This window comes from Bactrocera dorsalis, chromosome 5 (genome assembly GCF_023373825.1).
Source record: "Bactrocera dorsalis isolate Fly_Bdor chromosome 5, ASM2337382v1, whole genome shotgun sequence".
In the NCBI taxonomy this organism is placed as follows: Eukaryota; Metazoa; Arthropoda; class Insecta; order Diptera; family Tephritidae; genus Bactrocera; species Bactrocera dorsalis.
Genome location: NC_064307.1, coordinates 27,483,757 through 27,511,519, shown reverse-complemented (window position 1 = coordinate 27,511,519; position 27,763 = coordinate 27,483,757). Strand labels below are relative to the sequence as shown.

The 27,763-nt window shown below is 34.3% G+C and overlaps 1 protein-coding gene across 8 annotated transcripts; it reads left to right on the top strand.

Annotated features, from left to right (window-relative positions):
* On the top strand, nucleotides 1-23,616 carry LOC105223280 (vesicle-associated membrane protein 2). Of its 8 annotated transcripts, none has more exons than XM_011200955.4 (9): nucleotides 1-159; nucleotides 669-975; nucleotides 1,086-1,357; nucleotides 6,597-6,658; nucleotides 7,005-7,152; nucleotides 9,249-9,407; nucleotides 9,473-9,524; nucleotides 15,389-15,920; nucleotides 20,520-20,659. In XM_011200955.4, the coding sequence occupies exons 4-8, from the start codon at nucleotides 6,630-6,632 to the stop codon at nucleotides 15,778-15,780; spliced, it is 780 nt and encodes a 259-aa protein (XP_011199257.2). In that variant the 5' UTR covers nucleotides 1-159; nucleotides 669-975; nucleotides 1,086-1,357; nucleotides 6,597-6,629; the 3' UTR covers nucleotides 15,781-15,920; nucleotides 20,520-20,659. The 8 variants fall into 8 exon arrangements, with proteins under 8 accessions (XP_011199257.2, XP_049314623.1, XP_049314621.1 ...); XM_049458666.1 differs by lacking the exon at nucleotides 15,389-15,920 and adding an exon at nucleotides 14,671-14,762; XM_011200954.4 differs by having other exon boundaries at nucleotides 147-285.
* Nucleotides 23,617-27,763: the final 4,147 nt, after the last annotated feature.

Sequence of the window (27,763 nt, the reverse complement as noted above, 5' to 3'; positions counted from 1 at the left end):
TGGTCTCATTTTGACGCACGCTCTTGGTGCACGACCCAGTGGGGACAAGAAAAATTCCAACACATTTCGTAGTTGCGTACTTTCGAATATTCATCATACGAGCGCCGAGGAGCTGTAGCCGAGCTTTGAAAAAATTTTCGCAGTTGCCTAAATATTACCGTAAGTGAAAAAGTGCTCAACGCATGAAAATATAGGAAAATTAAATAATTATTACCAATTAAAGTGCAAATGCAGTGAATTTGTTGTAAAAAGCCAAATTAATATTTTTCGAATAGTTTAAGAAATGTAAGCTTTATTGTGCAAATTTGCGTTTTTGCCTAACTGCCTAGGGTGGCGAAATATTGAAGTGCTGAACCAAGTGTCACAAATGTGATGATGTGAAAATTTTCATTGATTTTTCTGCCACCGCTTTGGGCTTTCCTAGTATTAAGCGCTTAAAAAACTAAAAAAAATTGAGCTAACTGTTGTTTGCGTAGCTAAAATGTAATTTTCAACTTTTTTCTATACAAATTTCTTGCAATAACATAATTGGGTTTTACACAAATCCAGCATATTTTGCTAATTTGCTTTGTGCTTAAATTAGAAAGAAAAAAATCGCATTGTAAATTCTTAAAAATTCATTTCAACTATTTTCTTTATCTCACAACTAAAAAATGCCAACATTGCAGTGTCAGATTTCGCAATTTGAGCTCGAAATAAGCTACAACAGCTAGCGAAAAGGCACACAAAGGACACAAACGTACACTTTTGGCGAGTCATCTAGTAAAAGGCAGGCGTGCAATAATAACAACAACAATAGACAGCAATTACGCATAGTCTCTATTGCTTTCGAAGTTCGAATGCATAAAGCTTGTTAATTTCGAAAACAACCCCCGACAGCCAAGTCCAACACATACGGCACGCAATCAAAAACTAAAACAACAGCGTAAATTAGCGCCCACCACCCACACACACCACCTACCGTCTCTGTGAGTGGTGAGTAAGAAACGTCAGTAGCCAGCCACAGTGTCACCGTGCTGCCACTTTATAGCCAGTTGAACTCAACGTTGTGCATTTTGTTTCTCTCCCATCTCCTTGTGTCACAGTCACAGTTACAGTCGCCGTCAGTGCTAGGGTACCTACATAATTGGCATCAATTTTGTAGACAAAAGCGTTTGCAGTCTATCCAGAACACCTTGCCGCACCCTATCGCCCACTCGCCTAGCACAGCAGCCGTTAGCCGAAATCAGTAGCAGCAGCAGCAGCAGCGGTAGCGCCAGCGTCAGCAACTGATATTCCATTTCTCTCAGTGCTCAGTGCTTCAGTGCTTTTAGTCCAGCAGTCGCAGCGCAAAGTATCGAAACAGCGCGAGTAACATGTAAGTAGCTGTCATTATTGATTTTACAAATTCCAACTTATATTTTTGTTTAGTGTGCGCTTTTGCTTTAATTTTAATTTTTTGGTAATTATGGCTCTTAATTTTTATTGACATGCATATTGTTCGGGTGAATTCGATTGCACGAAATTCTGCAAATGATGATTAATGCCAATTGTGTTGGTGAAAGCGCTGCGTGTGCAAGTGACCAAACAATTAACACTGTTACAAAAACAAATACAAGATGGTCGACGGCAAGCGAGCCCTTCAGGCGTACCGTTAGCCAACATGACACGCGTTACACAAACATGCTTAAACATGTGTATGAATGTTTGCCCAATGGTGTAGGAAAATCTCCATTCCTGGGTAACTCACGTGAACGCTGAAGAGTTTGCTATCAATTTAATTGTGTGCTTTACACACAAACATTTAATTGATTTAGCAAAACCACAACTAATATTGTATTTTTTAATGCGTGAGGGGTGAATAATTGCAAATTAGTTAAAATAAAAAATATCAAAACGCAGTGTTAAAAATTAAACAGTGTTATACAACACCGGAAATCAGCTGATGATGTTTTCATTCCAATGGAGCTGTGGAAAATAATATTTAATAGAAAGAGATTTTATAAAAACTAGGTACATACATTTTCACGTCTTTCGCAAATATTTAGTAGCGCCTTAAAGATAGACTCCAATACGAGCTACTAAGGCATTATCAGAATTTCACAGCACTTATATTGTGACAAAAAAGTATTCGCAAATTGTAAATAAAACGCAAAATATTTAATTATTCAAAGTAATCCTCCTTCAAAACTGGTGAATACGGTGCTTGATCTATCGTATTCATTGCGTTTTTCGCTTTAAATTCAGTTAAAAAAGTACTATTTTTGAAAAAAAAAATCAGCTTTATTGGGACGAGTCGAGCAAGAACGCGTTTCATTCCCAAAATATCAACTAAAATCATTCGAACGGACGCGAGCTCTCGTGCCATCTCTCTAACAGTTGCCTAACAATTTTCAAGCACCGTATTCCTCACCTTTGTCTATGTTATCGTCATTAACAGCAGTGGATGGACGACTCGCATGAAGCAAGTTTTCGATGACTTCACATACATATTCAATATAATTGTTTATTTCATATATTCTACCAGCTTGAGCAGGATTATACATTTTCTATGCTTTAAAACCGAAAATGGAGTTGTAAATCTTCTTCGAAAATTCAACCTTAAATACACACTTTACAAGGTTTGGTAGCAATCGTTGACTGTTATCAACTTTTTTGTTTTGTTTATGTATGTATGTATACTTTCCATTTACTGAGCATATGTATGTTTTTGTTGACAACAAAAGGCAAAGGCTATGGAATACAGACAATATAGATGTACATTCTACCTGCAATATGGATACTACCTAGTGTGGCATACCTGTATGAAGGATATTTTCCAAGAGTTATTAACGATTTCACAGATTGTGTAGGGATAAACAAGAGAATACATAAGGAAAAAAATCTGTGTGTCCCTTTTATTTTGCTACGAAGAAAATGTGCATAGAATAGGACTTGAATGGCAGGACAGTAGAAGAATTCCAGGTTTAAATATTCATTTTAATAGTACTTTAGTTTATTATTAACTAAAGAATTAAATAAAATTTTAATTTTTATAAAACGATGGAGAGTACATTCCAACTTTCTTTCTATCTGATAATTTTAAAAGTTACTTTATTTATTAATAATTTTTGCCTTTTCTATCTGCATAAATTCGGGAGATACATAGATTCATTTCGAGATTCCCTACTTTAAATTTAGTTTAGAGTGTTTATTATTATTCGAAGAACATTCTTTGGCAATTATTTTTTGAAGATCTCTTTTTGGCCGCGGCTAAGTCTCAGATGGCTCATCCGTAGAGTCCAATTTTCGATAACTCGTTCGAGCATTTCGACTGGTAACTGCCAAATGACACGCGTGATGTTTAACCAAATTCCTGAATCAAAGCGGGATTGTTCGCCTTGACTTTAGACTTTGCATATCCCCATATGAAAAAGTCTAACGTTCTGTTATGTATCTGCAAACCGAAGTGTTCTCTCAATAAATCCATTGATTGATGCGATGAGTTGGAAGTGGCGCCGTCTTGTTAATACCAAAAATCACCAAGATCACGGGCTTCAATTTCAGACATCAAATAGTCGGTTATCATGTCGCGATAACGGTTGCCATTGACGATTACGTACTCAGCGGCATAATTTTTGAAAAAATAAGGACCGATGATTTCACCGGCCCAAAAACACACCATTCCGTGGTTTTTTCTGTATGAAATGGCAGCTCTTGAATCTCTTCAGGGTCCTCTTCGTCTCAAATGCCATTTTTTTGCTTTTTGCATTTGCTTATTTACATATCCTTTGAGCCAGAAATCATCGCTGAAAAAATTTGACTCGAAAATGTCGAATCTTCTTGGAACTTATCAAGAGCCCATTGAGAAAAAATGTTCGTTGGAAGATCGAGTGGTTTCAATTCTTGCACAATGTATGTAAGTCTTTCCATGATGAAATGCCGAACAACACTGAACAAAAATAACATGTGAACTTGCTGATTTGTCAAAATGAGGCTATTAAAAAATGTACCTCTACTTGGATCACCCGTTATATTCTCCTTCTCAGCTTATACCTTTGATAGTTGTACTACTTCAATACCAATTTCTTCATGCCGCTACAACAGCTGTTTTGCACTGCATATAAATACATATGTACATATGTATATATCTATGTTTTCAGTTGCTAAGTGCCTAGGTATACATTTGTATATATGTATATACATATATATGTATGTATATATTACATATAACAGTAATAGTCTGCAGTAGCTTCGCGATAGCAGGAAATCAATTGATGAGACCGCCAAGAGACTGCCTTCATTAATTAATAATTATGTGCCAAGTTACAGTTGGCCATATTGTGGCGCCCTAATGCGGTTAGCATCGTTGAGGGAGAATGAGTTCGTTCCACTTATCAATTTGTTGGCGCCTTTAATTGCGCGACAGTGGAAAATATTTCCTTTTTTCGTTCAATAAATGCCTGCTGTTTTGACTCACGTTGGCACACTTCAGCATTTCTTTTTCGCAATATTTTCATATTCGGATAAATATATTTGCATTCCCACGAACTTGGCACTGGGTACATCTATTGATTTTTTAGTATGAGTGCATAAAAGAACAAGTGATTTATAAGGAAATATGAAGTTGATTTTGCTGTATTGCTCAGTGGAAACTATTTGTTTCGAAAACATAATTTATTTCACTTATTTTCTAAGAGAATTTTTTCGTTAAAGCATTTATTGTTTTACACAAAAATATTTAATCATTTTACTCAGATTACTTGAGCCCAGGGTATAGCATAACTGCAAAATCTGTGTTTTTCTAAGAGAGACACAGAAAAAATGTTAACTTTCAGAACCTTTACATTATTACAATTGATTTCTCTATCCACGAAGATAGTCCAGCACAAAACGTTAGCAAAGAAAATGTATTCCGAGAGGGAAAAAAGGATGATATAGTACCACGTATGATACGAACCTAAGGTGATTTGCCAAGAAATACTTGGTTAGGTATCGCAGTATAATTTTTTATAAACCTTCAGATTCAAAAAATGGTGCCTCGGCCTACCACAGTAAAACAAATTTTTAATTTTTTTATTTAACATTATTTAAGGGTGATACACCCTCCAACTTTTCGATACCACTTTTGTACTGCGATTTGTCCTTGCTTCAAAATAGTCCTCAGTTGCGGCGATTATCCCGGCATTCGACGAAAATTTCTTCCGAGCGAGCACCGTAATTTTATTTCCTGTATATAACAGTTGTACAATTTTTATTTTTCCATTTCCGGTTTTCAACTTCCGTTTCAGTTTTCAAATCGGAAATATGGTACCGTTATTTTATTTCCGGTCACTACCTATAATACTATCGGCATGTTTCGCTTCCGCTGTTTCAATTTCCGTTTCCGGTTTGCAACTTCCTGTTAGAATTTAAAAGATATTGAGTATCGGAAATATTGTACACTTAATTTGTTTCCGTCCCACTTTTCCGTTTCCGGCTTAAAACTTCCTGTTTCTGCAAACCGTAAACATTGTGCTGTAATTTCATTTCCGTTTTCTACAAACAACTTCCTTAAAAACCGGAAATATGGTATCGTTAATTTATTTCCGGTGTCTAAATACACTACTCTCCGGTCCCAACTACTTCCCCTTTAGTTCCATTTTCGCTTCTTCAGGGATTTTCAACCGAAAAACATAGCATCGTTATTTCATTTCCTAACTCTTCTTATGCTACGATCCGATTCCGGTTAACATTTAAAGGCGCAACATGGTTATGTTATACTAATATCCGGTCCTAGTTATGTTCCACTTCCACCATTTTTCCCTTTTGAGGTTTGTAACTTCCTTTTTGAATTTCCAACCGTTTGAAGAGAGTTAAAAATAAAATTTTATGGAAAATTCAGGCTTATAAATAAAATATTTATTATAAGTACCAACCATCATCCATGAATTTATTGATATGATTGACTTACTGATATTATATTTCATTTATTTTGATCTAAAATTAGCTTCAGCTTATCCTAGGTACATATATTTACACCCTGAACATGGTATATTACGTTACCCCCGAAGTTTGTAACACTCAAAAGAAAAGATCGGAGACCATACATATAAGTAGATTAGTAAATGATCAGGGTGAGGTGCCGTCTGCATATATACGAATTGGTCTCTCAGTTTTGAGGTATTTTACACACGTCCTTTTCTTATGGTCACTTTCGGGATCGCCGATAGCATGAAGCGCCATACAAACTGATCTCTCAAAGTTATTCTAAGAAATATTTTTGAAAGATATTAAAGATTCCGTGCAATCGAAGGTTAGGTTTTTCTTGTTTTCATTGATCTGATGATCGAGTACATATGTGGATGATAACTTGATAACGATCGAGTACTTAATGCGTTCTGAAGAAATATTGATGCTGATCTGAAAAAAAAATATTTTAATTGATGATGGCCGCTTGGAGAATACCATGCCCGGAAGGAATCGTCCCTGCTCTTCTCCCTTCTCGCCTTCACCGAGAACACCTGCATCTGGTGAAGAAATCACTAACCACCATGACTTTACATCAAAACCATCTCCATTATCTATTAAAAAATATTCAAAAAACAAGAAAGCCATAAAATGAATGACCACTTTATTGAATTTGATTTAATTTCAAGCTAATCGGTTTCATTTAAAACTTCTCTGCGAAAATGGGCAAGAAAGATAAGAAGAAGGAAGAGTAAGTAATTTTGAAAACTGAAAAATAAAGCGTTGGGTATTGCTAAATCATTTGGGCAACTTTTAGATGAACTTTTGTAATTTTGAGGTTAGAAGTTGTTGTTACACACTAGTTAATATATACATACACACTACACATGTACATGTACAGATGCACTTAACAAGTTTGAAGCTGTGTAAATAATTTGAATATAAATTTGCTATTTTTTAATTATTTCATTTATTGTATTTTGTCCAAAATAATTTCTCTTAATATTTATACTTGGTCATAAAACTTGTTGATTATATTGCTTTATTATGTAAACAGCCGAATAATTTATTATTTATTTAAAATTTGCGATTCTTAGGGCGGAACCAGCACCAGCAGCCGATGCACCACCAGCTGATAATGCCGCAGGTGAGGGCGGTGATGGTGAGATCGTCGGTGGACCGCGCAATCCTCAACAGATTGCAGCACAAAAACGGTTACAACAGACGCAGGCACAAGTCGATGAGGTGAGTACGTATATGTGTGAAGTTGTTGAGCTAAATCGAACCAGTACATAGCTGGTAACGGGCTGTTATGTATGTACAGTAAGACTCCGCTTGAAGCTTGAAAGGCTAACTTAACATGTGAATAATGGGATGAGGGGAAGATAAATCGACAATTAGTTAGGTAAAAAATTATTTATTGAAGATTATATCTTTCAAATGTTGGCCGCGGCTACGTCTCAGATGGTCGATCCGTTGAGTCCAATTTTCAATGACTCGTTCCAGCATTTCGACTGGTTACCGGCGAATGACACGTGTGATGTTTTGCACCATAGACTTTAGCCTTTACATATCCTCGCAGAAAAAAGTCTAACGGTGTGATATCATACCATCTTCGTGGCCAATCGACCGGCCAAAAATGTAAAATTATCTGCACACCGAATGATTGACTCGATGTCATGAAAGTAATGCCGTCTTGTCGAAACCAAATGTCGCCGAGATCACAAGCTTCAATTTGAATCGTCAAATAGTCGGTTGTCACTGCGCGATAACGGTAGCCACTGACCGTTAGGTTCTCACCGGTATCATTTTTAAAAAAATATGAACCGAAGGTTCCATCGGCTTACAAACCACACCAAACCGTTGTGTTTTCTGGATGAAATGGCAGCTCTTGAAACTCTTCAGGTTGCTCTTCGTCCCAAATGTGGCAATTTTTCTTGTTTACATATCCTTTGAGGCAGAAATGGGCCTTATCTTGTGAAAGTCCAGCGACTCAGTTTTTGCACAAGCAATATATTTCAATTTACGCTCTTTTTAAAATACGCCCGGTCGTTCTATACGTCAGTCCTAGTTACTGCGAACGGCGCCGAATCGACTCTCCACGGTCTTTGTGTACACTCTCTACTACGACTGCTATATTTTCTTCATTGGAACTTGTATTTTCGTAATAAAGTTGAATGTCAATTGGAAATTGCTGTTTCTTGACCTATTTCTTCGACGACTTCTACATTTACTTCATCTAAACCGGTTTGTTTTGATAATTCCACTATTTCATCCATATCGACAGAGTTTCCAATGTCTTCACTCTTACTTAAATGTGGCCAAACGTTCTGCCATACTCCTTTCAATGATCTTTCTCTTATCGCATTCTAAGAAAGGTTTATGCTTTCTAAACCATTATTGATTGCTATTGAGCGTCTCTGTATGCATTTTACGAATGCTTCGGGTTGGCTTCGAAAATAATGTTTTAACCTATTAACATCGTGTTACTTGGGACCGGAGAAAAAGTATCTAGTGAAGTAAATCAGCAGACACACTTGAACCGGATCTCTTTTTTTCTCTTTAGTTCCTCGCTATGTGGCTTCTAATTTTAGCAAAGATTTCAAATACGTTTGAGAAACTCTTCCGCTCCCCACTTGAAACTCCTTCAGACATAATGCGCACATGGACATTTATTCTCTAATCAACTGGTTGGTTTTGAACAGGGTGAACGATTTAAACTATATTGGCACTTTCGGGTAGGATTGTCGAAGATTTTTCTGAAAATTCCTTTTCTATCCAAAAAGCTGGTCATTTGTCGAAATCGTCGATATTGTACTTCCAGCGGACCGAATTGAAGTGCTTGTAGTGAAGTGCTAAAGATTCTTCGTTCGATGAAATATCTCCATCAACTTTGTTGTTGTTGTAACGGCTGAATTCTGTTGAGTTGATAGTCCTTGACCAGATAAAAAATGTTTACGTAGACCCGACTGTCGTGTGAACGGTTGCCATCAAATTTGTCATGTTATTGGCCAAGGCAAAGCTGCATTTTCAGAAGAAAATCAAGTTCTTGTAAGGTAAATTTTTTATTTGTGAAACGTATTCGACGCCACCGAAGTTGACGTTTTTTCTTGCTTCGGATAACAATAAAATGTGTAGTATAGATCTTTAAGAAAGTGCAAATTTATCGAATCTAATAAGTAATACTTTCCAAAAATCCTTTATAAAGAATTTCGTACGGTTAATGGTTAAAAAAAAGCTGGGGTTAAAAGGTCGCCTTTAGGGGAAAATTTGTCAATTAAAATATTCCTCAACTAACACTCTTTCCTATACAATATTCTCAATATTATTCGTGGCCATAGGTCGTCGACATAATGCGAACAAATGTGGAGAAGGTGCTTGAGAGAGATCAAAAGCTATCGGAATTGGATGATCGAGCTGATGCCTTACAACAGGGTGCTTCGCAATTTGAGCAACAAGCTGGTAAACTAAAACGAAAATTCTGGTTGCAAAACTTGAAGGTACCGTTACATTTGTCTTACGCTAACATATGTATTTAATGCATTTTTCCGCTTCTACGCCATAGATGATGATTATTATGGGCGTTATTGGACTGGTCGTTGTGGGCATTATTGCAAGTAAGTGCTGGGGAACGCAGCGACGTTTCTCACAAAATCTAGTTGTTGACAAACTCTATGAATAATCTTGATATACTTACATGATTTTAGTTTCAATATTTAACTATGACACTTGCCTGACCTTGGCACACACCTATATACTTATACATATGTATATTTCCATATATTTTAATAGCGCCTTCTGAAATGTTAAACTATGCACAATTTACTTATAAAAAAAATTTTAACTCTTTTTAAATAATTAACGAAATAGTTTTAAATTCTCTTAGTAAAATACTTATCGACACACTCTACTGATTGAACTGCACATTTGATTTAGCAGCATCTTTTCAGCACAAATTTCGATTGCACCGAAAAAGAAAATATTTTTCTACTACTTAGCTGAGAAAATTAATGAAATTTTATTTATGATTATAGAAAAAACAGAAATTATTTTCTAAACACACTTACACGCATCATTACTGTCATGACATACGCATACTTTTTGTTGTTGTATACGATTTTACTCTTTTATAAATTGCCGATATGAATATACATATAATTTTCTATTTTACTTTTGTAGGTAATTTTATGTAGAGTGCTAGAAAACATTACAAAAACAAAAAAAAATATTTAAAAAAAAATTCGAAATTCTTTGAAAGCCAAAATTCGAAGTTGAAATTGGCAGTGTGCGTTGTATGTATGTATTATATACATATTTACTAGCGTTATCATGTGCAAATGTGCAGTGAAACTGTTCTAAGTTATAAGTAGATTATACGAATCGCTCACCAACAAAACAAAAAAAAAAATAATTAAAAAATTAAAAAAAAAAAATCAATAATAAAAATTGTCAATTAGTGCGCACTCACCGCCATACACACATACATACACATGTATGCGTGCATGTAAGTGCGCAAATATAAATCTCAGCAAGGCACAATCGGCATGCGGAAATTAAGCAAATTCAAAATTACAACAACTCTAATCGGTGTTAATTGACTGTTAATTGAGTGAATGAAAAATTGTATATTATGCCAACAATCAAATATATCAAATCACATCGGCTGTATCACAGCGCAATCATAACAAATGTCAATTGGCCGACGCACCAGGTTCGATATCAACGAAATTCATTTGTAAAATGTGCATTTTCGACGAGCAGACGTCGAACGCTTCAGTAAACTGTAGTTGAGTTTAATTGTGCAAATGCTTTTGGTTCGTCAATTATTTTTTATGTATAGTACACACCGCGAAGACGGCAACACTGCCACGTTCCAAGTCCCTTGAAGTTTGAATTTCTTTGTGGCTTTGAATGCTCGGGATATTGCAAACGACGTGCGCAATTCGTCTAATAGAAACAAGTGCGTAAACGTAGATAACGTTTGAAAAGTTCTTTTTGCATTTGAATCCTAAAAGTATGCAGCGAAACGGGCAATATTTGGTAAAGTAATCAAGCTTCAATGACTGTTTGACAGCCAACTGTTAATTATTTTTTTATTTTTTCGGTTAAGTTAACCAGGACTTAATAAAATATGTTCTTAGTTAAGTTAACCAGAACTTAACTGACAGAGCTAACCAGACATTGAGAAAATGGCCCTTAAAGTCACTATACATCATATCAAAATTGAGTCGGACTGACGTTAAAATATACATTTTAACATATTTTAATACAAATCTTTATTATCGCCTTCAAAATAGGCAATTGAGCCAGTACAACTGTGCAAACGTTTAAATCGATTCTCCATACACTTTTTATAAGTATCAGCTGGGATGACCTTCATTACTTCAGCGAATTACTGTTAATGACTTCAATGGACTCAAAGCAGACTCAAATGGACTTGAAGCAGAGTTTTCAATTTCGAAAACAGAAAAAAAGTCAAGTGTGACATGGCATTGCCGTGGTGTAAGCTCTATGCATTTTTACAGAATGGTTATGACCAATTGCTTTACCAAGACCTCAAAACAGCCAGCCAAACAGTAGTATTCATAATTTCTCTGTAGAACCACACCACGGTAATCAAAAAAAAAAAAAAAAAACAAAAAAAAGTGGTTATTACACTGATTTTCGACTGTATTTGCTGTGATGTTACCCACGAGGAACCAAACCCCAGTAAAGAAAATTGGACCAATGGTTCTGTGATCAGCCGTTCCAACAGCGAAGTATACATATTCACTACTGCATGAATGGATGAAAAAGTCACAGGAGCGGGCTTCTTCTATAGCAATCCTTACTAAATGACAACAACTTAGTCCTTCAGGCCGAAATTCTGAACATAGTAGACGGTGACAAGTGGACTACTGGTCTACCCAGCAAGTCCATAAACTGGGGGATAGCTAAACGGCAATTAATGTCATCTGTAGTGCCTATACTAAAATTCATTATGCAGAGGAATGCAAGAAGAATAACTAGACTTTTTGCAGGCAACTCGGTTAATATCATTTGGGTACACGGTCTATAGATGAGGTTGATGGGACGGTGGGATATTATCAATGTGAATACCCAGGGCTTTAGCCGGGTGCAAAGGAACGACTGCCAATACTCTAACTAAAGATACATTAGGAGCTGCGGTGAAAAGAAGTAGAGTTGCTGGATAAGGCTTAAATTGGTTACCACCCGGGAGCACAATAGGCCTAATGATGATATCAGTGCGGTCGCTTACGGTTCGGCGCTCAAGCACCTCCATTTTCAATCAACCAACTAACCATACTCCATGTTAAGCGTCACTGATTTGGGCGGTTGCTTCGGCGATAATACTGATGTGTGGTTATAAATGTAAAGAATTGTATTTTTTCAAGCACGTCCAACGTTTAGTAAATGGCACACCCTGTATATTACTGTCATGCAAGTGTTCGAATATATATTCGTCAATAATGCTATTTCTTTCCTTATACTCATAACCATGATAGCTTCTTATATGTACTTACCAAAACTGTTGCATACTTTTGAGGGTTAAACAAAAGACTTACGTACCGAACTCATTCTGCTCACTTTCGTAAAATTTGTAAAGCATATTTTTTCTAATATTTTTTCCAAAAGAAATAAATATTAACTTTCGTCGTCGTCGTTTCGCGATATTCACGAGTCGTAAGTTCAAGCTGGTGTTGTTAAAAGTTGTTAGAAGTTCGTAATTTGTGATATTGTTCAAGATTAGTCACAGTTCTTGTTTTTGCCTTTTGTTTGTTAGTTTACGTGTGTGTTTGTTTGTAATTTGGGTTTTCCAGTTGCGTTTACATACATGTACCTGCTGTTAAATTTAACTCGATTTTGTTTTGTTTAATTTTGGTTTTAAGTTTTATTTTTTTTTTTTGATTTTTTTTTTTTGGTTTTTTAAATATCTTGAATATTAGTAAGCAGTTTAAATTCATATTTAATGAATTTTTTTTTTTTAATTTTAAGTTATGACAGCTTTAGTCACTAGTTTCGATGTAAAGAATTAATAATATTTTACAGAGCCTTAAATTTTATGTCTTCCATAAAGTCATAAATTGTTTTACTATTATAAATTCTTTTATTACAGTTCATTTATATGATTCGATGTTAGAAATCACAGTTCTCAACCCTTTCATACATAGTATAATTTATGCAAAAAATATTTTCTTAGCACTTTGAAAGCCTATATATTCCAAATCTGTTAAAACTGTAAGAATGTATTTTTTTTGTAAAGGCAAAAAGTTTATTTGTTTGGTTATTTGTATGGTTTTAGTTATATCTGTCCCGAGTAATTAGATGAAAAAATATATTTCGTTACAAAAATTGTTCAATAAAATTTTAAACAAAATATATTGTGACAAAAAGCTCCCGGAAATTGTAAATAAAAGAAAAAATATTTAATTATTCATCAATATATATTTTGTCGCATTCAAAGTGATCCCCACCAGATTTAGTACATTTATGGCAATGATTTTAATCAAGTTTTGGGACAGACTTCAGTTCCTTCAGCAAATTTTGTTTTACCTCTTCGATCGGCTGAAAACGGGTTCCATTCCGATGTCGAGCTTTCTTGTTATCTCTCTAACACTTGCCTGACGATTTTCAAGCCTCATATTCTTTACTTTTTTAATATTTTCATCAGTTGAAGAGGTCGAAGGTCATCCAGAACGGGGCATGTCTTCAACGATCTCTCGACCGTCTTTGAAGCTTCGTACCATTCGTAGGCTTGTGTTTTTGATAAAACTGAGTTATCATAAACATTTTCCAACAACGATTCCACACACGAAATTTGATTAGAAATACAAAATTTGAGACATTCAACAAAAAAGACTAGTGCAGAAAACTTTGTAAATGAAAAAAAGAAAGCAATTCATAGCAGCTTATTTTACGGGCGTTCAAAGGTCGGGAAAAGAAATAGAAAGCGCTGATTTTTTAACGTTGTTTCTCGCTTTTCGCCAAAACGACGAGTTCTATAAAAAGAAGTTATAAGGCAATGTTGTAGGTAAAGAAAAATTCTATAATTTTACACAAAGTCTTTTTTCACATAACCTCAAAATTTATATTAAAAACTCAAATAATCCTTTTTTTTCGTTCTCGAAAATTGTTGTAAACTTATTTTATTTTTTTTGTGATTTTTTTAGATTAAATTTTTTTTAGATTAAATATTTTATTTATTTAATTTTATATTTATTATGCTATTTACAAAAGTCTATATGTTTTGTTTTATTAAAATCACATATTATTACCGATTTCAGTTTCCAGATAAAAACATTTTATTTAATTCAGTGTTATCTAACCTCTAGAATGTAGAGTCTAGTCGCCAACGAACATTTTACCGAAGTCGAAAATTAGCGGTTAATCGAATCATTGATGACCTACGACTATCCAGATACTGCTAACCGATACTATTATATTTTATTATTATTATGCGTATAGGCGCCTATGCGGTTAATCCAGAGCATTTTTCCTTCAAAAGATGCGATTAAATTTATATATGAAAAATTTATATATGAAAACTTTATAATATTTCCTCATATGAGTTTAAACCATTCTTCATCTCAATTGTATAGAATTATTAATACTTGTTTTTTATAATATTCAATATTTAATTTATTTTTATATACAGAAAAAAAAATTGTATTGTCTATATCTGAATTTTATTTCTTTATTGTTATTCTTTTATTACAAACAAATTAATTAAAAGCACATTTGTATTTGTTAAAAAAATTGCAGAAAAAGATGAAGATTAACTCACGTATAAAATTTGCACCGTTATTTGAACTAAGCAATAAAATATTTTACACCCACTTAATACCCCACGAAAGGTAAACAGAAAAATCACTCAAAATCGCTTTACATTGGCACAACTTTCAACATTTAACTAAATGCTAGGAAGCTTAAAGAGCTATAAGGAAGCTAACTAATTTTTGTGGACGGCTAAATTATTGAAATTAGAAGAAAAGTCCCTTCATACTCACAAAAAATGTTTGAAATCATTTTGGTGTCATGAAGTGCTTAAAAAAAATATTTTTAGGATATTCATAATATTAAAAAAAAATATTTTTTTTTAATTTTTTTTATAATATTTGAAACAAAAAAATATTTGTAATTTTGTTTTAATCTTTCAATGTTAGATTATACTAGAAAAAGCTAAACAGTCATTTTAGTTATCAGACGGCCAAAATAAATAATAACTACTTTACCGGCTAACCTTGAGTTTTAGAAACAATTTTTATAATATTTTTAATATTTTTTAATTCCGTTATTCACCCACGAAACTCAACGAGTAACTCATGCCCACACGCTTCAAAAACTCGCATTCACATCCATACACATACACGATCACCATTACAAAAACAAAAAAAAATTGGAACTTTTAATTATGAGAAAAGAAACACGCTTACAAATTGCACTTTTGTTTTTCTGTTTTTACACAATTTTTGCATTGTAGAAGCATGGGTAGTACCAGCCGTTTCTGCCGTAGACGAAAATGTTTCCGCACATTCACAACCCGAATACGTGCATACCGATCACAATAATAACAATGCTATTGGCAAACACACAAAACCATCCAAATCACACAAAAACAACGCATCCGAACATTCACGAACATCGTCGGCATCCGAAACCGCAAACGAAAACGAATCTGAAAATCAATCTATTAACGAACCTGAAGCTCACGCCACCAAACACAATCGGCACGCACATGAAACCGAAACCGAACAGGCACGCGAACACGTGTCCGAAACTGAAACGGCACACGAAGGTGCACCCGAGCATACCATACAGCGAACACCCACCAACAAAGAGGAGGATGGCAATCCTCCGGTTGCCAATGCATAAAATAATCGTACAACATAACTCAAAATTTTCATAAATCTAAATAGTTAAACCAAATTGAAGATAAATTAAACATTAACATACTCGAACATACTGTAACCATTTTTTTCACAACCGAACTTGATTGTGCTTTCGGCAAATTTGTAAGCTATAAACCGCATTATTTGCATATATTTTGGGCTTTATTGTGCGTTGAATTGAATTGATTTGAATTGAATTTGTGTGTGTGTATAAATTTCGTGCTTCACCCGATTGGATTTCAAGCTTCATCATCATGATCATCAACGTCATCTTCCCGAAATCACAACCCACATGTACACTAACACATTTCCACATTTTCAAGAAAGCATGTTGCATGACATACCTAGCGATAATTTAGCCTTTATACCATATCTAAAATTTTACTAACATTGCCATATCTAACCGCCATTATATTATTTTTCGATTTCTATCAGGAATGATAGAATGAAGGCGGAATGTTTATTATCATTCGAAAGAATATTCTTTGGCATTTATTTTTTTTGAAGATTGTCTCAGTTGGTTCATTTGTAGAGTCCAATTTTGATGACTCGTTTGAGCCTTTCGACTGGTAACTGGCGAATGACACGCGAGGCCTGAATCGAAGCGGTATTGTCCGCATATACTTTAGACTTTACAGGTACATATCTCCACAGAAAGAAGTATAATTGTGTGAAATCACAACGCCGAGGTCACGAGCTTAAATTTCAGGTATCAAATAGTCGGTTATCATGACTCGATAACGGTCGCCATTGATGGTAACGTTCTCACCGGCATCATTTTTGAACCGGCCTACAAACCACACCAAACCCATGTGTTTTCTGGATCAAATGGCAGCTCTCGAATCACTTCCGGCTGCTCTTCTTCCCAAATGCGGCAATTTTGCTTGTTTATATACCCATTGATCCAGAAATGGTCATCGCTAAATAAAGTTCGGCTCGAAAACGTCGAATAAAATGCACCAAGTCGTCCCATACTTCAGTCCGAGTTTCTGCGAACGGCGCCTAATAGACTCTCCATGATCTTCGTGCACACTCTGAGCTACGGCTGCTATATTTTCTTCACTGGGTCTCAAGATGGCTGATGGTGTCTGCTCAGTAGGCAGACTATGTTGACCATAAGTTGAGCTAAGCGCGCAAAACGTATTCTCAACAGAACGTGAATTTTCATAATAAAATTTAACGAATTGTAAACGTTGCTTAGGCGTACTTTTTTCCATGATGAAATGCCAAATAATACTGAAAAAATAACATGACAGCTTAACACGACTCACGCGTGAAAAAAGGCTTTTGAAAAAATTACATCTACTTCGACCACCCGTTACAAGCAAAGAGCTTTCAGTGAAAGCTCAGTAGAAGCCAAATTTCGGAGCTTTTGTTTGATGAAAGCTTAAAATAAATTAAATTTTTAAAGCATATAAATAGTTTCATTGAGAGCACCAAATGGTTTGAGCGCAACGATGATGTGGGATAACACAATAATAAGCTCTTACGATAAGGACTCAAAATGGCACATTCGACGCTAATTGAGCCCAGGGTGGCAGCACCCTTAGTCTTAATTGCTTCAGTAGGAGCTTCATATTGGTTAGCCATTTTTCCAAGATTCTTCGACATACTTCAATAACATTTTCAAGAATACATATACATTTGTATTATAAATACATACATACGTATGTATGTCGCTTGACACTATAAAAATCCGATATTTGTATATATCACTTTCATCAATTATCTTGTATAATGATCACATGTAAAAATAATCTTCATAATTTGCGTTCGTCGTGCATAGAGCCTTAAAGTTTATCGAATAAGTGCGGTTAAACGTCTTCATTTCCATAATTCTGCTTGGACCATATGATACCATTATCAACATAAGCTTGATTTTTTTTAGTTTTTTCCCCGAACATTCAAACATAACCTCAATACTCATCAGTACTAATACATTATATTATACGTTAAGATACGCTCGTATAACAAACTACGATCAAAAGATAACTAGTGTTCGCATTTTTGAGTAAAATTTAGCAACTTTTATTTTATAAAATCATAAGTAAAGCGAAAGCATTTTGAAAGAACGTAACCAAGGCTGATTATTTTGGTTTGTTTTGTAAAAAAATCTCACGCATACATACTTGTAGATAACTTGAGAGAAAGTATTCCATGAAAAAAACGAATACAAAATAAACGTAGAATAGTCGCGAAACTATTTCATGGCAAATGGATCCTAGCTGAATGGTTTCCAAAAAGGTTGAAACATTGTTCAATGATAGGTCCGGACTTTAAATGTTTTCTTATATGGTAACTTACGGCATTTCTTCTCCGGTTCTCTCTGATACTCTACTTACTCTGGATTGCAAATTCTTTCAGAGGAAATGAAATAATACAAAAAAAATCTCTCTTCTCGCTACGAATATAGTTTCGACCACTTTCGATGTGTCCTCTAATATAATATTACCTTAAAATTTACAATTTAATTGCACTATAAGTAGAAAAAAAAACTATTTGTTATCTGAGAATACTTAGTTGAATGTCACGACATGAGAAAGGAAACGGTTTCTTTTCTGCAATTAGGCAGATGATGAGCCGTTTTTTTACTTCATGTATAAATTAAGGTACAGAGTATGTGAATCTGTCTGTGTAGATCTTGTGTTTGACACGACTACTGACCCACTTTAGGAGACAGTTCGGAGTCGATTTTCGAATTCTTCACTGTCCAAATGTCACTGAAATCTTATAAATAAAGGAAGTGATCCGATATTCGTTTAATATTTACAAAAAGTAGGCATCACTGATGTAAACCCCAACGCTTATTTCCAATAAGTCGCCATTTGATACGTTTTTTTTTTAATTAAAGATCTGTAACGTCTATTTGACTAACTATCACGACTTCATAAGAAGCAGTTCAATGATAAAGGTTTTTCTTTTAAGTTGGGGTCAAGTCAATTGCTTTTTTATAGATTTCTTACGAACTTATTCTTCTTTATTGGCGTAGACAGCGCTTACGCGTTTATAGCCGAGTTTACAACCGCGCGCCAGTCTTTTTACATTTTTACGAACATATACTTCTATTATTTCCAACTTCTGTATTCAGGCCTTTACATCAGAGTTAAAACTTTCTTGCCGGCTCTCTTGTTATTAATCTTACAAAAGACTCTGACTAGTTAGAGCTGGCTACTAAAAAAAAGTGCCTAATGGCCTTTTTAAGGACTTACAACGAGCTCAATATTTCTTTGGAAATTTTCCAGGGTTAACTGCCCAATCAACTGCCGTTTAGAGAGGAAATAGTATACCTAATTTTGATCCCTTTTTTTTCTATATGGAACAAACAAATAATTAATACTTAATATACCCTGGATGGGTTGTATTAATTTGTTACGAGGTCTGTAAAACCCGGAAGAAAACGTTGGAGATCATCTATTAATATAGTATGATGAGCTCGCTCGATCTACCCATGACCATCTGTATGTATATATATACGCAAATTAGTCCCTCAATTTTTGAGAAATCGATCTGAAAATGTGCCCAGGTAATTTTCTTCCCTAGAAGCTGCTCATTTGCCGGTATTGCCGTTATTTGACTGCTATACGATATGGCTGCCATACAAACTGACCGATCGAAGTCTTTGTATGAAAAACTTTTTTACTTGACAAATTATCTTCACGAATTTCGGCACGTATAATTTTCTGAAGCGACGCCACAATCTCCGAACATATTGTACTGATCGGAATTCTGTATCATATAGTTGCAATGCAAACTGACCGATCTAATTCAACATTTTGTATGGACAACTTTTTTATTTCACAAGGTATCTTCACGCAATTCGGCGTGGAGTTTTACCAAAGGCATCGCTAAAGTCTCCAAAAATATTGCTTGGATAAGACTAATATAGCATATGTATATGTATGTAGCTGCCATATAAACTTACCAATCAAACTCACGTCCTTGTAAGGAAAACTTTTTTTTGACAGGATATCTTTACGAAATTTGACATGGATTTTTACCAAAGACATCACCACAGTTTTCGAGCATATTGTTCGGATCGGACCACTATATCACATAGCTGTCATACAAACTGTCAGATCAAAATGAAGATACAGATATTTTATACCCTTTTATTCGATAAAAAATTCACATGTGAAGGGTATTATAGCGCCGGTGCAAATGAAGTTAGCATTTTTTCTCGTTTAGCATTAATTTAGACACTAAGCAAACTTGGTTAGGATTAGAGTCATACTGATTTTTTTCAAAAATTCTATTATTGAAGTTTTTGAACAATTTAAGAACAATAAAGTCACAAAGTAAGTATGTATCGAATCGGTGGAGGTGGATGTGATTTCCATTTAATATTATTATTTATCAATTGCTTCTTGCTTTACTTATGCACACATATACATATAACATATACATATGTAAATATTACTTATCTACTTGTCGATCGCTTACACCGCACTGCTATTATTTTGATCGTAGTTGTACATACAACCTCCTTCTCACAGGCATCAGTACCGTAATTATTTCAAGTACTGTAATGTATACCAAGTTCATTGTATTAAGCATAACTGTATTAATGTATGTTTGTATGTAATTATTCGCTCATATTGTATGTAATTACTTCAGTGTCATTAAAACTGTTTGCATTCCATTGCAAAAAAAAAGCACACAAAAATATTTGCTTTAATGTTATTAAATATGAAATTCGATTTTTCTTCTATTATCACCACGCAGATAAACTAGGATTAATAGGCGGCGAAACACAGCCACAATATCCACAGTATCCACAATACATGCCACCACCACCACCACAACAACAGGCACAAGCGCCAGCCGGCGGCACTTCATCATTGGTTGACGGCGGCAGCGCTGGCAACAAAGAGCAGCACGGTGCAGTATAAAGCTTTTCTTCAAGTGTGCTAAGTTAAACTGAGGACAGCAGAGCAAAACAAAACCACTAAAACCAAAAACCAAAACAAAAAATCAAGAAAAATATACTTCAAACCATTAGAAAAAAAATATTTAAAGAATTACAAGAAAATTTGCATGAATGTCAGTGCAACAACTTGAGGCAATTGCAGGCAGTGCGCAAAATTCTTAGCAGGCGAACACATAACCTCAAAAAAATTAAATAATTACGCGTTGAAGTGAGTTTTTTTGGCGCGCCTTTTGGCACTTTTTCGGCGAATTAATTTGGCAGCGGCGCTGAGATGCTGGCGGGCAACTTGTTTACATAACTTTTTTTGTCTTTTACGTGAGCATATTTTACGTCAAAGCTCAAGCTCAAGTGCGCCGAAAGTGGAAAATATTTGATATTTTCTTTTTTAGTCGCCTGACCGACGGAAATTTTTGTTTTCATTTAGTTAACGGTTATATTCTATTTCTGCGTCAGTAACTCACGCCCGCTGTCAGCTGTCAAGCATTTGCCGCCACAATTGTCAACACTCGCGTGCAAAAAAATATCAGCACCATGTGGTACCGCAAAGAATCGACGTGCAACGTATGTTTTCGGCAATAATTTCAATATATGTACACCAGTAATGATGAAACTCATACCAAATTACTTACTACTTTAACTTTATTATATTTAATATTTCAACAATGCGTAAAAGAAACTAATTACAATTAATATTTGAAATATTGACATTAACTGCATATTTGTTTATGGTTGCGTTATTTAAACTGCGTACGCAACAACAAACAACCAACAACAAAACTACAAAATGTGAAAAACCAAAGAGCAACGGGCATACAAACCAATGTTTAAACTACAAAAACAAAAACAAATTACTTGTATTATTAATGCAAAAATAATAAATAAATAAAAAGAAACTAAAATGAAGTAATGAAGACAAAAAACAATATGCTGGAGAACACAGTGAAAAACAAATCATACAAACTGCGTTAAACTACAGTGACGAGCAAATAAATAAATTTAGTGGGTTTATGAACTTTTATATTTATGTTTTATGTCTTGAAAATACAACAAATCTGTATGTATGTACTTTGCAGAGTATAAATTGTATTTAATATTTGTTATAAATATGTATTTATTTAATTTATTATAACAATTTTCAGTTGAAACATTTAATTTGCTGAGCGAAAATTGTATTTAAGTAGTGAAAAAATAAATATAAGCAAGTTAATGTTAATAAAAAAACACTTATACGAGGCACATGTATGGGAATGTTAAATTTGTATTAGAAAAATCGTGTTTTTGCTTGAAATGGCGTGCATAACTACATATATATATATATAAATATAAATATACTACATAAATATATATGAAACTAATCAGTGCGTACGCCTAATTAATTAATTAATTAAATGCCAAAACTACAAAAAAAATATTTAAACAAAACAATATAGAAAGAATTGAAAATATTTTACTTTGCTTTGACTTTTTCCTTACACAAATATTTTGAAATTGCGATTTCTTTATATTAATGTAGATATTTTATGCCCTACAAGGTTTAACAATCATTAAAAATAAACGAACGACAAAATTTCCTTAGCCTGCATTACGAACGATTTCAAGATTTCAACGATTATTTTACGACAAAGTTAAGCGCGAGTGTTGGAATAGAAAGAAATATGTAAGGAAAAAACTTTATTTTCATGCAAACAAGTTTACAGTTACATGTGTGGTTTGTAAATGACTGCATTTTTTTGCACATGACTGTAGTGTCAGATATTGCATTAATTTTGTACAATACTGTAGTGTCGGGTATTGCCATAACGAACTGCGTTAGCCCAGTTTATACAACGGAAAACACGTGAAATATTGACTGCATTAATTTTGCACATGACTGTAGTGTGGGGAATTGCCATAATGAACAGCGCTAGTCAAGTGTATGCAACGGAAAACACGTGAAATATTGACTGCATTAATTTTGCACATGACTGTGTGGGGAATTGCCATAACGAACAACCTTAGTCAAGTGTGTGTAACGGTAAAAACTTAGAATGTTGACTGCATTAATTTCACACAAGACTGTATTGTCGGGCATTGCCATAACGCACTGCGTTAGTCAAGTGTGTGTAACGGTAAACACGTAGAATGTTGACTGCATTAATTTCACACAAGACTGTAGTGTCGGGCATTGTCATAATGAACTGCGTTAGTCCAGTTTGGTAACGGTAAAAACTTAGAATGTTGACTGCATTAATTTCACACAAGACTGTAATGTCTTGCATTGCCATATAACATCACGTTAGTCAAGTGTGTGTAACAGTAAACACGTGGAATGTTGACTATTAAACGTAACCGTAACAGCTGCTTCTTTTTTGCCAAAGTTCATGTTGTTGGCCACGCTGTCGGAGTATACGAAATTCAGTGTTATGTGCATGGCGATAATTGTTTTTTTTTTTTTTTTGAAATGGTTTTGAGAAAAATTATTTACGGAACTTAACAACTTTTTTTTCTTTGATTTAATTTAAAAAAAGCGAACTGGCAGCGATGCTAAATATTAATATTAACAACTGTTGTTACCGCATAACGGCACTATAGCAAAATCTGTAACTAAAATTTGAGTTGAAAGTTTTTGTATGAAACACTAAAGTTTTTTTCTTCACAAAAAAAATTAATAATGACAAGGGTTCATACCGTGTGTGTTAACCGCACAGTGTCACAAACTGTTAAAAAATTTAAGTAAAGTGTTAAATTCAATTATAAGGCATGAATTCCAATTACTAAAAAACCAACACTAACAATTTTGAGTACTGATTATTGAGTATTTTCCAACTGCTCGTGGCACTTTGAAGGCTCTTGTGTTTTCTGTTTGTTCTTTGCTGCCTCTATAAAGTTTCATTAGCGTATACATACATATATCGTCACTGAAAATGCAAAATAACGTGTGATAAAAAAAATCAAAATTCAGTTTTTTATTGCTTACGATTCACTAGATCATATTATATATAGTTAGCATAATATTGTCAGCTTCCGCTGTCAGTTATAACTAATATATAACCATTTTATAACCAAAACTCAAGTTATGTTTCTATGAGCGGTTTCTATGATATCGTTTTTCCTACGCCTGTAAACTTACTTGATGTTACGTTATTTTGCATTTTAGATGAGGATATATACATATACCATATACGTATAAGTATAACAAATATTGCTTCAGATATACATATGTACTTAAATGTAACTACTTGTTTGGACGCCGTTCGACCTATAGGGAAATTCAACATGCGAGTGACTTGTCTAATAAAAAGAAATCTGAAAATATTTAAATGTTATTTGCTATTGCATTGTAGCTTATATGCATATGATTTATGAAAATTTACAAAATTATTGTTAGAAAATAATTAGTTAACAGTTACCAAGTGGGTGGGATGGTCAATTATTTTCATTTAAATGCCTTCAGTTTCAGAACCTTAGTTTCTCTCTGAAACTGCAATAATGTTTGATGAAGCAGACAAGTTTGTTGTATACAAAATATATTTACTTGTATTTGTAATATATGTATGTAATAAGAATTTTGAACTCAAAACTACATTTCAGAACTTTCTCGCTGTTCTCTGATGCGAACTCAAACTCAAAGCTACCAAAGCGACTTGTAAACTTGTATCAAAAGCAACTTTTACTCAGTACAGTAAATAATTAAGGTAATTGTTCATAACTCCAAATACATATTAAGTAGCGACATGCAACAACAAAAAAAAAATATTTCTCAATAAGCTTTAGTATAATTTTCCGCGTTTAACGCTTAAACTTTCAGTAGAACGCTGGTAAATGTTAGATGAGCATTTCGTAAATGTTGCACTAAAGTTTTTTAAAACAATTTTAAAATATGAATGTCAGTAGTTTTAACTACCTAATTACAGTTTTAAGAAATAACAGCTTACAATCATTCTTAATAAAGCTTTTTCAGCTGACGACTTTTCGAAAAATCCGCTGGTGAAAAACATGCTCCCAGCTTTAGCTCTTTCTATACTAACGTGTTTGTTGTTATTTTCCACTTTAAGCAAAGCAAAATATATTTTTACTTCAACTAAAAATTCGAATAAATAATTTTCAATTAAATTGCAGTAAAACAACTGGAAAATAGTTCAAAATTTTTGCAAAAAAAAAACGAATAAATTCAGTAAAATATTAAACGAATTATGTTGTAAAGGGAATAAACATTTAGTAGCAGCAGTAAAGAACAAAATAAATAATAACTACATACAAACCTACATACATAATACAAGTCAACCCAATTCCATGGTAGTCAAAAAAAAAGTAATTCCGAAACAAAAACGAAAATTGTAGTCATTGAAATTGGGAACAAAAGAAGCATATTTCAAGTGTATAAAAAAAATTAAGAAATACAATACATGCCCTGTGTATGGAAATACATACATACACAAATTAATATGAATATTATATAAACGATAATAATATTAATTAATTTATTGATTAATTGCACCCAAATACATAAATATTTAAATAAATAAATAAAACTACAAAAAAAGAAACTTTTGACGCTTTTCATTTGAATTCAAATGAAACAAGTAAGGCCGAGCTAGTTTGGGCGTAGACGATTACATTCGGTTACAAGTAAGGAAGGGTACAATATTTGATTAATTGAAGGGTGAGGCTGAAAGAATGCCACACTACAAGCGGCCCGTTGAGCGCCCAAATCACCCCCAACTAAGCGCAATTCTTCTTCTTCTTATTTACTGGCGTAGATTGCGTAGTAATTGCCTTCCAAGTTCGAAGGAGCACCTGCCAGCAAAATTATTCGGCGCTGGATTTTGAGGCTAACGTTGTTGTTGGCGTTAATGCTGGTTCTAAAATACACGAAATTATTTATGACTTCGAAGTTTAGACTGTTATTTTCTTCAGCAGTGGATTGAAGAAGTCGAGAGAGTATCCTTGTTTGAAACCGTGCTTGGTATCGAACGGCAAGGAGAGGCCCTTCTCGATCCTGACGGAACTTTTGGTGTTGCTCTACGTCAGTTTATGCAGGCGTATTAGAAATGATCTAACGTTTCATAATCGTCGCTGCTGCATTCTGCTGATTCTAATAGTAGAAGCTTAACGGTATTGGACATGAGACTAAAAAATATAGCTTCGAGAATTCTTATGGTGGTATTAATATGGGGAGGAAGGATGGGGGGAGAAACACTAATTTTATCATCTAGTTAATTTCGAAATTTTTTTGAGATATAAATTTGGATTTTGCCCCTGGCACAAATAGTGTAAGTGTTTATTTTGTAATCTTCACGAAACCTCACGCATTAAAAGTTTCTATAGTAAAAGAAAATAAGCTGGCATGATTCAAAATTGTGTTTTATCGGAAGTAACTTGGTTAAAGTTCAATTTCGCTCATTTGTAAGGTGTGGTATTAATTTTGTATTTGCGGCCTCCTATTCATAGAGTTATTGTGCTTTTTATATCCTGAACAGAGTATATTAACTTTGCCACGAAGTTTATAACTCCCAGAATGAAGTTTCGAAGACCATATCAAATATATAAATACAGTGAAATCTAACATAACCGGACACTGCGCTTCCACAGTTTCTGTGTGCTTATGGAGGAGCTCCGTTTATAATATTGGGCGTATACAAATTTGGCAAAAATTGTACACACACACTTCTCTTTAAATAAATTAGATATCTTGGCAATATAATTTGTATACTCTTGCAATATGTTGCTACGGAGTATAATAGTTTCGTTCACCTAACCTAATCGAAATATATAGTATAGAGGATTATATACATACACTGCCGCTCAACTGAATAGGTTCATGATCTCAGAGGTAGGAATTTATCTATACTTCCTAAACCAGTTTTCCGATTTACATAATTTTTTTTCTTTAATTCTTAAATCATATTAAAATAAAATGCTGAAGAAGGAAACATATTATTTATTCCTTATTTAGTTTTTCTTCTGAAAGGTTAATAAAATCAATGTTTTTTTCGTTCATCTGAATAGGTTCAACCTAAAAAAAATAAAATTATATAAATAACTTAAGATTATTTCCATATTTTTGGCTCTTAGCTTAAACTTAAGTACATTTCTAAATAATTTTTAATAAGTTTAATAATGAGTGAATCCGCCGTTTTTGGATATAACTTCATATAAACGATTGGGTAACGATCCCCAGACCGTTTTAATTGCCGCAACCAAAGTTGTTTTGCAATCAAATTGCCTGCCTCCTTCATATACTTTCGCAATAGCGACCCCCATACGTTTTCCATTATATTAGGGTCAGGTGAATATGGGAGCCATTCGAGCAATTCCACATTTTGAGCCTTAATCCACTCTTTTACCACCCTAGCTGTATGAATAGGAGCGTCGTGCTGGTAAGTCCATTTGATAATGTGATAAATATTGGAATAATGAGGAAACACAGTCTGTATGATAGATTTGTAGGTTTCCGCATTCATTTCGGAAGTAACATATTGAAGGTCGCAAGTGGCAAAGACTGATACCGGCCCCCAGACCATTACACGTCCCTCACAGCTATTGCGACGGCGCAGGAAACGATCTTCCTTTCGAAGATCGTGATAATAATAGTCGTATCCATCAGGGCCGCCTAAATTAATTTTTTTTCGTCGGAAAAACCACCTTCTGTCATTCGCTCGTCCCCCTCATGTGTTTGCGCGCATAGAGCAGTCGTGAAGCTTTACGTGCATCATTTAACGGTGGTTTTTTTAGTTACATTCATTTAGATGATCAGCCGACGAAATCACACGTTTAACTGTAGACAAACTGGCTGTAACACCGCTTATTTCTTTATCTTTGGGTGCTGAGAGATGCGAATTGAACGCAGCTCGCACAATATGCGTCCTGAATGCCGCAGAGGTGGCGTATTTGACTCCGCCTTTCATGTTTTTGCCGTATTCTGCTTTGTTCTTCAAAAAGTTACTAAGAACATTTTGGTTTCGTCCAATTTTTTGAGCGATTTTTTGATGGCTAAGACCCCTCTCACGATTTGGTCTCTTTCAAACTCGGATAATTGTTCTCCGCATCCCATTTTTCA

Coding starts and splice junctions, on each gene's coding strand:
- LOC105223280 (XM_011200955.4), top strand. CDS start 6,630: ATGGGCAAGAAAGATAAGAAGAAGGAAGA. Junction 9,408..9,472: donor TCTGGTTGCAAAACTTGAAG/GTACCGTTACAT, acceptor TCTACGCCATAG/ATGATGATTATTATGGGCGT. Junction 9,525..15,388: donor CGTTGTGGGCATTATTGCAA/GTAAGTGCTGGG, acceptor TTTGCATTGTAG/AAGCATGGGTAGTACCAGCC.